At 45.0% G+C, this 11,113-nt stretch overlaps 1 protein-coding gene across 2 annotated transcripts; it reads right to left on the reverse strand.

Moving 5' to 3' along the window:
• Positions 1-426: 426 nt before the first annotated feature.
• Positions 427-9,105, reverse strand: LOC127296073 (NADPH:adrenodoxin oxidoreductase, mitochondrial). 2 transcript variants are annotated; one of them, XM_051326109.1, is made up of 13 exons: positions 8,634-9,105; positions 7,956-8,060; positions 7,541-7,654; positions 7,346-7,399; positions 6,880-6,996; positions 6,297-6,406; positions 6,118-6,191; positions 5,964-6,025; positions 5,167-5,362; positions 5,026-5,089; positions 4,880-4,947; positions 4,624-4,766; positions 427-963 (listed from the first exon to the last, which is right to left on the reverse strand). In XM_051326109.1, exons 1-13 carry the CDS (start codon positions 8,787-8,789, stop codon positions 727-729), a joined length of 1,500 nt encoding a protein of 499 aa, XP_051182069.1. In that variant the 5' UTR covers positions 8,790-9,105; the 3' UTR covers positions 427-726. The 2 variants fall into 2 exon arrangements, with proteins under 2 accessions (XP_051182069.1, XP_051182073.1); XM_051326113.1 differs by lacking the exon at positions 8,634-9,105 and having other exon boundaries at positions 6,880-6,988; positions 7,541-7,626.
• Between the last annotated feature and the right edge of the window lie 2,008 nt (positions 9,106-11,113).

The following is an 11,113-nucleotide window of genomic DNA, read 5'->3' on the forward strand; positions in this document are numbered from 1 at the left end:
GAAGATAATGTTTGGAGTTCAATAAGCTCTTTGCAAAAGAATAGTTCCTACCTAAATAGTGCAATCTCTTGCATCAAGAATCATCCTACTGGAGAACCTTCTTGATTATCTTTCCCTTATCTTGCTAGCTCTATACCAGTGCTTGAAATAGGCATACTCTAAGGAATTGGCTGTTGAACTGGTAAGCTGATAAGCGAGCGTCGGTATTGGCTTTTTGATAGATAGCAAGGAAAAGAAGTAAGTTGAAAAGGTCAGTCACCCCGGATATGCATTACTTTGGTAGTAAAGGAATATGCGTGAGAGGACTATTTCAAAGAAAGACCGGTCTATGGTAGTTCTTGGCAAGGACGTAGTACCGGCAGTAGAGATAGGCATACTTGCCCTCCGTGATTACATTGCCCCAGATACCCAACTGTAATAGAAACCTGCCGCAGACAACTCCTGAAACTCTTCCATGAAATTTTTTATAGTGAGAATGTGCCTAGGGAGTTGATTTGCATGTACTAGAACAATGTGTACCTTATGTCACCACTCACCACCATTGCAATGCCATGTTATGATATGGCAAACTGTTGCGTCTCTACAGTTGCAAAGCTCTGCTGTAGTGGTATGTTCTAACGCTCAGATGAAAATTTGCTTGCTTTATTATCTTTATTATACATGGCTAACAATCTCTTAAACATGTCTATGCCAGGTACCAAAATTGTCGAAGAACCTGCTCTTCAATTATCCCTCCTTTGCAGCTTTCAGGAGCTCATCCCAGGCTGTGATCTTCTCTCTAGGCTTGTTCTTCAGCTGGCCTGCTGTCTTCTCTTTAGAATCGATCTTCTCCCAGTCATGGAAGGGCACATAGCGGGTATTCTTTTGTTCTAGAATCTCAAGTAGTCCCCTCCGCCCTTGCCTTTTCGAATCGGATGAGGCCACGAGCACGCCCTTCTTTTCATCTTCAAGTATGCTAGCCACCTGTTAATCAACAAATAATTTCAACACAACATACAGAGCATACGAAAGTCTCAAAAACCAACTTCTGATTGTTGTGTTGCCAAATAAGCTGCTACACATCTCACACTGGAAACAAACGTGAGAAAACTAGCAACGTATTTGGCAATATTAAAATTATAGCTTCAAATTATGTCATACGATACAATGGTTAAAACTGAGAAGTTCTAACTTCGGAAATAAATCCAAGTTTTGGAACAACCTGACAAATTCTTAGAATAAGAATTCGGTCAGAATCTTCAGCCCTTAGGCCAAAAATATGCCCATTTGTATGATATGCAAAAAAAAGGGGGGAAGGTCTAATAAAGCAACTATAATAATATCCAAATTAAATATTTTAAAGCATGCAAATGGATATAAGGTTGGCCCAAATTTTGCAGGCTCACACTTCTTGCCACCATGTACATCTACAAGTTTTTTTTTCGAGAAAACGCAAGTGACCTTTGCGTTTCATTTCATTGAAAAGGTAGAGTTTTGTTACAAACCTCCTAAGAGGTGGGTTACAGCATGAAGGAAGCTAACTTAGTGCACATCCCAGGTGGATGGCAAGACTACTCGAAGCCCGTTGGCGCCTGCCCATGCCCAAAGTCTGGCCTCTTCCTTGATCCTGGAGACGGGGGAGCAGACAGAAGGCTGGGTACCCTGGAATATGCAGTCGTTTCGATGTTTCCATATCATCCAGGGGGTGAGCAACATGGCAGAGGCGAGGCCTTTGCGAAGCTTCTTGGAGGTTTGCTGTTTGGCTTGCAGCCACCAGTCCATGAGGGTGTCTTTCCTATTTGGTGCTCTTGCTGTCATTCTGAGCCATGCAAGCACTTCATGCCAAGCTTTCCTGGTGAAAGGACATTCGAGCATCAGGTGGCGCATTGTTTCTGGGACCTGGTCGAAGAGAGGGAAGCGTGTGTGATGTTGCAGGCCATGTCTTGCGAGGCGTTCCGTGGTCCATCATCTATCCAAGTTTGCGAGCCAGTGGAAGAATTTGACTCGCGGCGGCGCCCATGTTTTCCATATCAACTTCCAGGAGTAGCGCATCATGGATCCATGGAAGGTTCCCAGGTATGCAGAATGGGCTGAATAGGTACCGTCGGCAGTCCACTTCCAAAGTAGTTGGTCCAGCTCGTCGTTGAGGGCAATGTTCTGGATTGCAAGCCAAAGTTGCAAGTATTGCCCAACCTCAGTGATGCCAATGACGCCCAATATCCCTAGCCCAGCTGTTGCTGTTTGGGCCTGCTGCCACTGTCATGGCCCTGCGTCTCCTTTTGGAGATGCAGCTGTAGAGCTGTGGCGCCAACTCGCTGACTGAGCGGCAGTTTATCCAAGGATCCTCCCAGAAGAGGGCCTTGGTGTCGTTCCCAACCTTCATGGATGTCGAGGCGAAGAACCAGGGCATGCTCATCGCAGGAAAATTGCAGGTCCAGTCCGCTCCGGGCTCTGTTGCTGTCCGTCCGAGAGTACCAGAGCCATCTTAGCCGTAGTGCCAGGCCTGCACGCTCAAGGTCTTGGACACCCAGCCTCCATGGGTGACGGGGCGGCAGACACGATTCCAGTTGACATGGCAGTGCCCTCCATTGGCGTCTGCTCTTCCAGCACAAAGAAAACCTCTCCGAATCTTAGCGATCTGTTTGAGGGATTTTTTTGGTGGTGCATAGACCAATAGTTGGTGCAGAGGGATGGCGCCAAGGACTGACTTGACGAAGGCGAGGCAGCCTGGTTTGTTCATGAGCTTGGCCTTCCAGGCTGGCAGCTGTCCAACAATGCGATCGACGACAGGTTGTAGCTGCGCCGCAGTTGGCCTTCTGATTGTGAGAGGAATGCCCAGGTACTTGAATGGCAGGTCCATAATTGGGCATCCAAGCTGTGCAATGACAGGCGCTGCCACCTCGTTGTCTCAGCACACCAGTGTAGCCGAGCTTTTTGTGTAGTTAACCTGGAGGCCGGAGGCATCGCTGAACATCGGGAGGATTCCTCTTACGGCGGCAACGTCGCTAGGTGATGGGTGGCAGAAGAGCACCACATCATCGGCATACAGGGAGATGGCTGGGATCATCCGCGAGCGGTGTAGCTGCTGCAAGACTCCGAGGTGGGTAGCGTTTGATCCAGCCGTCCGAGGACGTCGACAGCTAGCACGAACAACTGCGGGGAGAAGGGGTCACCTTGGCGTAGTCCTCTCCGATGCCAGATGGGAGGCCCTGGCTCTCCGTTGATGAGTACTCATGTGCTAGCTGACGAGAGTAGGATGGCAATCCACTCCAGGAACCTGTGGCTAAATCCATATTGGCGTAGGACCTCAAAAAGGAAAGGCCCGGAGATGGAATCAAATGCCTTTGCCAGGTCGAGCTTGAGCAGAACCCTTGGATCGCCCAACTGGTGCAGCAGCCTCAGCCGACTGTTTGACCAAGACGAAATTATCATGGAGGGTTCATCCCACAATGAATGTGTTCTGGTTCCGGCTCACCATGTCAGTTAGCTTGGGAGCAAGCCGGGGCGAGAGCACCTTGGCGAACAGCTTTGCCACCAAGTGGATGAGGCTGATGGGGCGGTGGTCCCCTAGTTGGCTCGTGTCTGCGTGTTTTGTTTTAGATTTTTTTCAGCAATAGGAAGTAAACTTTTAGTGGGAAAATTTCATATGTGACCATTTTGATAATCCCCAGATAATCTTTAACTATTTATTCTTCAGTAATTACTTGAATGTTTATCATTTTCTGGAGTAATAAAAAACAACCAAGATAGCAAAATATCTTTAAGCGGTTCCACCAATGTGTTACTGACCTATATCCACAATGAGATAATTTAGGTAAAGCAGAGGTCTGAAGACTGGGATAAGGCATTCGCCTCAACAATTTGACGACATGGCTTGTCCATGACATGGAAGAGAGGTGCTGAGGCTAGATATATGTTGAATAAGGATTGTTTGATTGATTAAACGAGTACAGGCTAGTTCTTCACATAGGACAACTAACTTGATCCACAAGTTAGATCTCAGTTGGAACTAAAAACATACCAAAGATAATTAAGTGAAGAAATTGTTGAATACGCGCTAAGAGATTCTTGCGCTTGTTTTTTTTTTTTGTTGGGACGATTGTAAATGCCAGATTTACCACTTAAGTGGATCGGATGGTCGAGTAGCCAGCTGATTCTCCCCTAGAATCAGCTGGCAGACGCCTAGTGTTGTCCTTCAAATTATTATCAAACACCCAAGAAATGAAACAGTGTACAATTCTAAACCTGAAAGAGATCAATTGATAATTTCACACGAAATCTGTTCGATCTACGTAATGTACATGATAAGTAACTATTAGAGTTCAGAATCAATAATAGCCAAGCCATTCCACAACAATGTACACTGCACACAAACATGATAACTTCCGTATTAAATGTGTATAAGATGGTATATTGGTATGCCACTGAATAAATTGCGGGATCCCATGGAATTAGGCTACTTCAGGAGATATTTTCTGATGTTGTCACAGACGAGAACCAACCAAAACTACTCCCCAGTCACTACAGGATATAAGTCATATCAATTGGGTGCTTGAAAATCTTTTGCAGCACAACGATAGGAAATAATAATAACAATGTGAGTACTGCTTCCCTTTAATAAATGGAGGAGCATAGGGTACATACTGTTTCCTCGGCACAATGGAGATTCGTAGCAACAATCCCAGTTGGTCCTCTCTTCAACCATCCTACCACGTACAGTCCTGCTTCCACCGTGGCAGTCTCTGATTCATTGCTCAGAATTCTGCCCCTCAAATTTGGGACAACTCCTGCAATGAACAGACGATCATTACAAGTATAATTGAAAATATTCTTTATGGATAAAAAAAGAAGTAAACAAAGTCTAAGCTCCAAGGAATTAAACAAAGGCAATAACATGCACCTCTGTATTTGTCAAAGGGTAAACCTTCTATTGGCAAGGATTTGTAACCAATACTCTTCAAAACCAGTCTGACAAAAAGATAGACCTTAGGAACCAAGATTTAACTGGTCATCAAAAAACAGGAAACCATTGTCTAAAGGACTCACCCACATTTCAGATCTTCAAACTCACCAGTTCCGACTGCCACTTGTTTTCCAGTTATTCCATCATCTATATTACCAACAAAAAGTAATTGTCAAAAAGATGTGCAAGAAAATAAATAATCGAGTAGACTCCTGACATATAACCTTTTAGAAGAGTCTTTTCAAGTTCCACAGCACCAACTGTGGTTCCATCTTCTGAAGGGAGAAATCTGGTAGGTTTCCTAAAAAAGACAAAGTGAAGCTCCTTTCTATCATCATTGCTCTTTTCCTGATGCACGGTAGCAGCTTTTGATAGCAGCTCGTGGACTCTCCTTTTAATCCTACTATTCCTCATCTCCTCCTGCAACAAGATAGGCTTTCTTCTATCACAGGCAAGATGACCAAATATGGGAATGTGAACGGAACGTCAGAGTAAATTTACAGGATGATGTCAACAAATTACAAGTAAGAAGTTTTGTAGCAGTGATTCAGATATTAGTAAGTGATTGGTTTGTAACTATTACAATTTACAACCAAGAGCTGCAAAAATGGCATAGGATTGAACACTTGTCGGCCAGTGTCATTCTCATCGCATAACCAGAACAGGGATCAAAACATTTGCAAATAATGCTGATACTTCTCAACAGGATCAATCAGTTAAGTTGTCAACTTTCACCAGAATCACACTATGCCAACCTATTATGGTTCCATGTGTTTCCTGATTTCTAATGTTCGCATAAAATAAAAGGGGTTTGACAAGTTTATTGATTTTAAATGGTTATTCCTCAACCCAATGGGCTTAACCCGTCCTCTGTGTTGCTTAACAGCCACGTACAGCATGCATTCTGATCCCAAATCCGGCAGTTTTCAGAAGCTGAACTAGTTATATTCAAATATAAAGCCATAGATGCCAGCTCAGCCATTACAAATATACAACTACTGCGGTAATTTACTGCTCAAACCTTATCTGCAGGTGAGGTCACAAGATCAGCTTCCTTGATACAAACATGGACATTTTTCAAACCTACATGACATCAGTTTTTGAATCTAATATGAGCAATCAAATAAGCCAATATGAATCTAAAAAGGCTGATAAACTTTGCAACAAGAACATACCTAATATTTCACGTAGTTCCTTTGCTGTGCAAGCTGCCTGTACGGGGCCTCGTCGTCCAACCAAGAAAACCTTCCTTTACATGAACCAACAATAGCAACACAAGAACTTTTTTTATCATCCTAACATTCATAAGAGCTCACAAACAAAAGAAAGTGTTCAAATGAAAAGGTATGGATACCTTATTGTGCTGCTACGGAGAGCATCCAAAGCATAACCAGCAATGTCTGTGGAAGCCAACTCGGTTGTGCACCGAAGAAGAATACGGGCAACATCAAGAGCAACATTTCCCTTGATGGAGTGAACAACACAAAAGCAAATAGACATTACAAAAAGAGATAGAAATAATAATTTGGCAAACCATGGTGTGCTACATCACGTTTTCACATGAGGACATCACTTAAAAAAGTTGCAGAAACAAATTGTTTTGTCGGGACAGTAATTAGTTCCAAAGAAGGAACATAAACACAGTAAAGTATGAACTTCTCTATACAGAGAGTTCAGAAAACTCAAACATAATTGCTTTATCGAAGGAGCTGGTAATGTTTTAATATCTTCTATAGCCACACAAGACACAATACTTCAAGGTTAACTGAAATATTGGATCAATAGCAATCTCTCAATTTATAACTGAATTATGAGTCTGACGTATTTTAGTTTCAAGTTTAGAATGCAAACTATTAAACACCTCTGTTGACCAAAAATGTTGATATACTGTTCAAAGTTTATCTACTGATTCATTTCATAGGACTAAATTCAGATACCTGTCCAAGGACCACAGCAGAATCTGTGTTTTTCAAGTCAGGAGCCAAGTTACACATGTCTGGATGCCCATTATACCACCATACAAACTCTCGAGCTGAATGTATTCCCCTGAGGTCCTAGATACAAAGACGATATGAGGAATAGGACAACCAAAAGAAAACGAAGAAAGCGAAACATAAAAAATGATAACAATAACACTACACAAGTTTGCACACCAGATGCTATGTCAGTAGTACATAACAGTGTTCCAGCATCTGTGCATAATTTGTGTTTTCTTCTGATGATACCAATTCTGTGTTCCATATGCAAGTATCTTAGGTGAGTAATTTTTGTAGTTTCTTTATTATGGCGATAATATCATTGTAGCTACCAAATGCACGCTACTCTTATATGGTATTCATGATGAACCATTACTAAAGCTAAAATGTGGAATAAAATAGAAGGAAGCAAATAAATTAGTTGTACCTCCCCAGGAATGCCAAATGATCTATCACTTTCTGCACCATAAGCAAGAACGACCTGTTAAGGAGGGCATACTACATCAGCACTCTATCAATAACAGTTCAAAAAAAGCACTCTATCAATAAAGAACTTTGTCAAGCCATGGTAACAGAAAATAGCTAATTGGCATAAATTAAAGATCAATGGTTATCTGCTTACAACGTCATATGTCTTCCGCAGCTCTGATAGAGATACATCACTTCCAAGCGTTACATTCCCAAAGAATGAGCAGCGGGCATTCGCAGCTACACGAGAAAATTGGTTTACCACAATCTGTTGAAAGTATATGGAAAACTTAATCTTCTATGGAATTTCTTTAGTGCTATAATATTTATGCAGATTGAGAGGGAAAATAAAACCATGAGCTGACAAAGTAACTAGTATCGATGTTGGTGTAATCAATAATTTACTTCTCTAAATAATACTGTACAAGAAACTGCAGAAGTATGAAGTAGCACACCAGCTCTAAACAAAACGTGTGTCAGAATTCATTGCAGTTATGGTAGCAGCTGCTGGTACATACAAATTTACTGGACTTGAATTTCACAGTAAGACAACAAAATGAAATGCTCACCTTTGTTTCTGGATGATCTGGAGCCACTCCAGAACGAACTAAGCCAAACGGTGTAGGCAGTCTGTCAATAATATCGACTTGTGCTCCTTCGTGACCCTTTAGCATCTGCTTAATCAACCAAAGGAAGAGTCGATGTAAGCATGGAAATGATGCAGAAATAAGTAGGTAACTCCCAAGAAAAACTTCTCACGAATGTTTGCCTAACCATCTTCACCTTCTTTGTATTGTTGCAACATATACAAGGAAAATAGCATTCCTTTCTATTGCGACTAAACTCACTATTTCTGCAAATATGTCACGCTTGTCTATTGTTGCTACCTATTGGGGTACATTACAAGAAACTTATTTTTCTTCAGCACTGCTTCTATGATCTCAGGAGCGACTACAGATGCATTGTTGCCCAAGCATGGTTTAGGTTTTGAGCTTTTACTATACAGCTATAGGTTCCAGATTACAGCACATTTGACAATCATCGCTATTAAAATACACAATTCCACGACTATGACAGCACCTTAGCATTCAGATTTTCATAGAACTGGAATCAGGGGGAAAAATGCTAGTGCAGAAGAAAGCACTGAAACGCTCTATCACTGTCACCATGAAGGGAAGAACAGACATGAATAGCGAAGAAACCAGCCCCCAAAGAGGGGCCAGACCAAGGGAACCGAAGACCCGCACCTTTTCCGCCGTGTAGAATCCGGCGGGGCCGCTGCCGACGACGCAGACGTGGAGCGGCTCGCGCGTCGAAGCGACGGAGGCGGACGTGGAGAAGCCCGTCGGCCGCAGGAGCGGCATCAGCCTCCTCGCGTGGGGGAGAAGAACCCCGCGACCCATCTCCGAAGCACCAAAGTGGTTGGCGAGCAGTGCCGGAAGGGAATGGGAGGCGTGGGGCGCCGCCGGCCTTCTTCTCTCCCGGCTGGCGCTAGGGTTCGGGGGGAGCGGGGAAGGGAAGGGGAGGCGCCGGGCGGCGGGGACCTGGAAGGTTCGGGGCGGGGAGGAATATCGGTGGCCGGAGGGTGGCGTGCTGGCGGCGGCCGGAGGGTGGTGTCACCGGCGGCGACGGAGAGGGAGCGACGGCGTCGGGCGGCGACGAGATGCTGGTGGGCTTGCCTCTGGTTCTCCAGGGAGGCAGCGAGCGACGCTGCATCGGTAATGGGCTTTCCAAGAAAAACAGAATCCTAAATGCTGCCTCGTGAGCAGGGAGTTGCCGAGCTGGGAAGTGGGCCAACAGGAAGGAGAGTTAGGCCGTATTCAGACATGGGCTGAAAGCACGGAGACCGCATGGTATTGGTACCGACGTCTTTTCTTTCTCCCTCAAAAATAAAAATAAAGAGGTTCCGATGAAGCTCAAAAGGAAACAACCATACCAGTGCCCCTCCAGCAACCCCGCACCGGCCCCGACACATAGAGACATGTTAGTGAGCATCGGCACACGTGACACGTTAGAAAGAGGCGAACCTGCTCCACTCACCAGCAACCCAGCCTCACTCGTCTCCTCACACAAAATCGCCCATAAAATCGTCGACGCCGCGACCCCTTTCCACCACGCCAACAGTTTATTGATCTGTCTACATCTCATTGGTGTCGTTCTCCCGCTTTGGTTGCCGATCGCGCCCTCGTTCGAAAGCAGTTGCCACTTTTGTCCGCCACCACGTGGTCTAGAAAACTCATTTGCGTCGACCCTGCATATGTGCCACCATCGTCGGAAAATGCCTAGCTGAAATGACGGTGAGACGTCCAAGGAGTCGTGGCTCGGCGATGTGAGTTCCCTTGGCCGCAGATATAGTTGTTTTTTTGTCGATTGAGCCAAGCATTTAGCATTAAAATGGTCATTTGGCCGATGCAATACCGGAGGTGGACTACATCGATGCTCGTACGATGGGCTCGCATACAATGATGCTCCGAATTGCCGCATCCATGGCCGCGTAATGGAGAAAGACGTTCCTTTCGAAGGGACGAACACGCGCCGATGGCTCTTCGCGTGTGCCTCACAACATAATATGAGTATGTGCAGTGGCGGAGCCAGGATATGAATTGAGCCGGTGAAAGGATCGTATGCCGCACCTAGAGGGGGGGGTGAATAGGTGCTAACCAATTTTTAGTTCTTTTTAAATTTAGGCTTGACGCAAATGGTAAATTCTCTAGATATGCAACTAAGTGAATTTACCTATATGACAAGGCAAACAACTAAGCAAGATATAGTTAAGCAATATAGAGATAGAATAGGATAGAGGTAACCGAGAGTGGAGCACGCGATGACACGGAGATGATTCCCGTAGTTCCCTTCCTTTGCAAGAAGGTACGTCTACGTTTGGAGTAGTGTGGTTGCTACGAAAGCCAAACCAACAGCCACGAAGGCTTCACTCAGATCTCCGGTGAGCAACGCCACGAAGGCCTAGCCCACTTCCACTAAGGGATTTCCTCGAGGCGGAAACCGGGCCTTTACAAGGTTCTTGGGGCACACATCCACAACCAAATTGGAGGCTCCCAAATCTGTTACAACACAACAATCAACAACAATACATCAACACAAATTAACTAGGGAACCAAATAGGAACACTAGCATGAGATCCCTCAAACAAGAGAGGGGGAAATGAAGAACGCTTCGGTGAGGATGTAGATCGGTGTCTTCTCCTTCGAATCTCCAAAGATCAAGAGCTTTGGTTGGGGGAGGAAGGAGATCTTGCAAATCTTGAGTTTCTTGAGGTGGCTCTAATGGAGGTGGCTTGGCAGATTTCTTGTGTAATGATTGAGCAAGCAACCAAGGTAGAAGAAGGGGGGTATTTATACCCCCTCTCAAAAATGAGCCGTTGCAGCTTCCGGGGGGCCGGATATTCCAGCCTAAGTAAGGGCCGGATAATCCGGCCCCCCCAGATAATCTGGCCTACGGGACAAAACAGTGACTTTATCCGGCCAAATGTCCGGCTCTATGCCAGAGAAGCTTTTCTTCCAGTCCTTAGCCAAAATCGGGGGGGCCGGATATTTCCAAAATATCCGGCCCGGATATTCCGGCCCTGGTACAATACCGAGACAATATCCGGGCAAATGTCCGGCCCCCATACTGCGCTGCTTTTCCCTCGAAGACTTAGCCAAAATCAGGGGGCCGGATATTTCAACAATATCCGGCCCGGATTATCCGGCCTGGCCATCTTTTGCTG

This window comes from Lolium perenne, chromosome 1 (assembly GCF_019359855.2).
Source record: "Lolium perenne isolate Kyuss_39 chromosome 1, Kyuss_2.0, whole genome shotgun sequence".
Lineage (NCBI taxonomy): Eukaryota > Viridiplantae > Streptophyta > Magnoliopsida > Poales > Poaceae > Lolium > Lolium perenne.

Coding starts and splice junctions, on each gene's coding strand:
- LOC127296073 (XM_051326109.1), bottom strand. CDS start 8,789: ATGGGTCGCGGGGTTCTTCTCCCCCACGCGAGGAGGCTGATGCCGCTC. Junction 5,363..5,963: donor TGACCTCACCTGCAGATAAG/GTTTGAGCAGTA, acceptor ATCTTGTTGCAG/GAGGAGATGAGGAATAGTAG. Junction 964..4,623: donor TCCATTGTGCCGAGGAAACA/GTATGTACCCTA, acceptor GTTGATTAACAG/GTGGCTAGCATACTTGAAGA.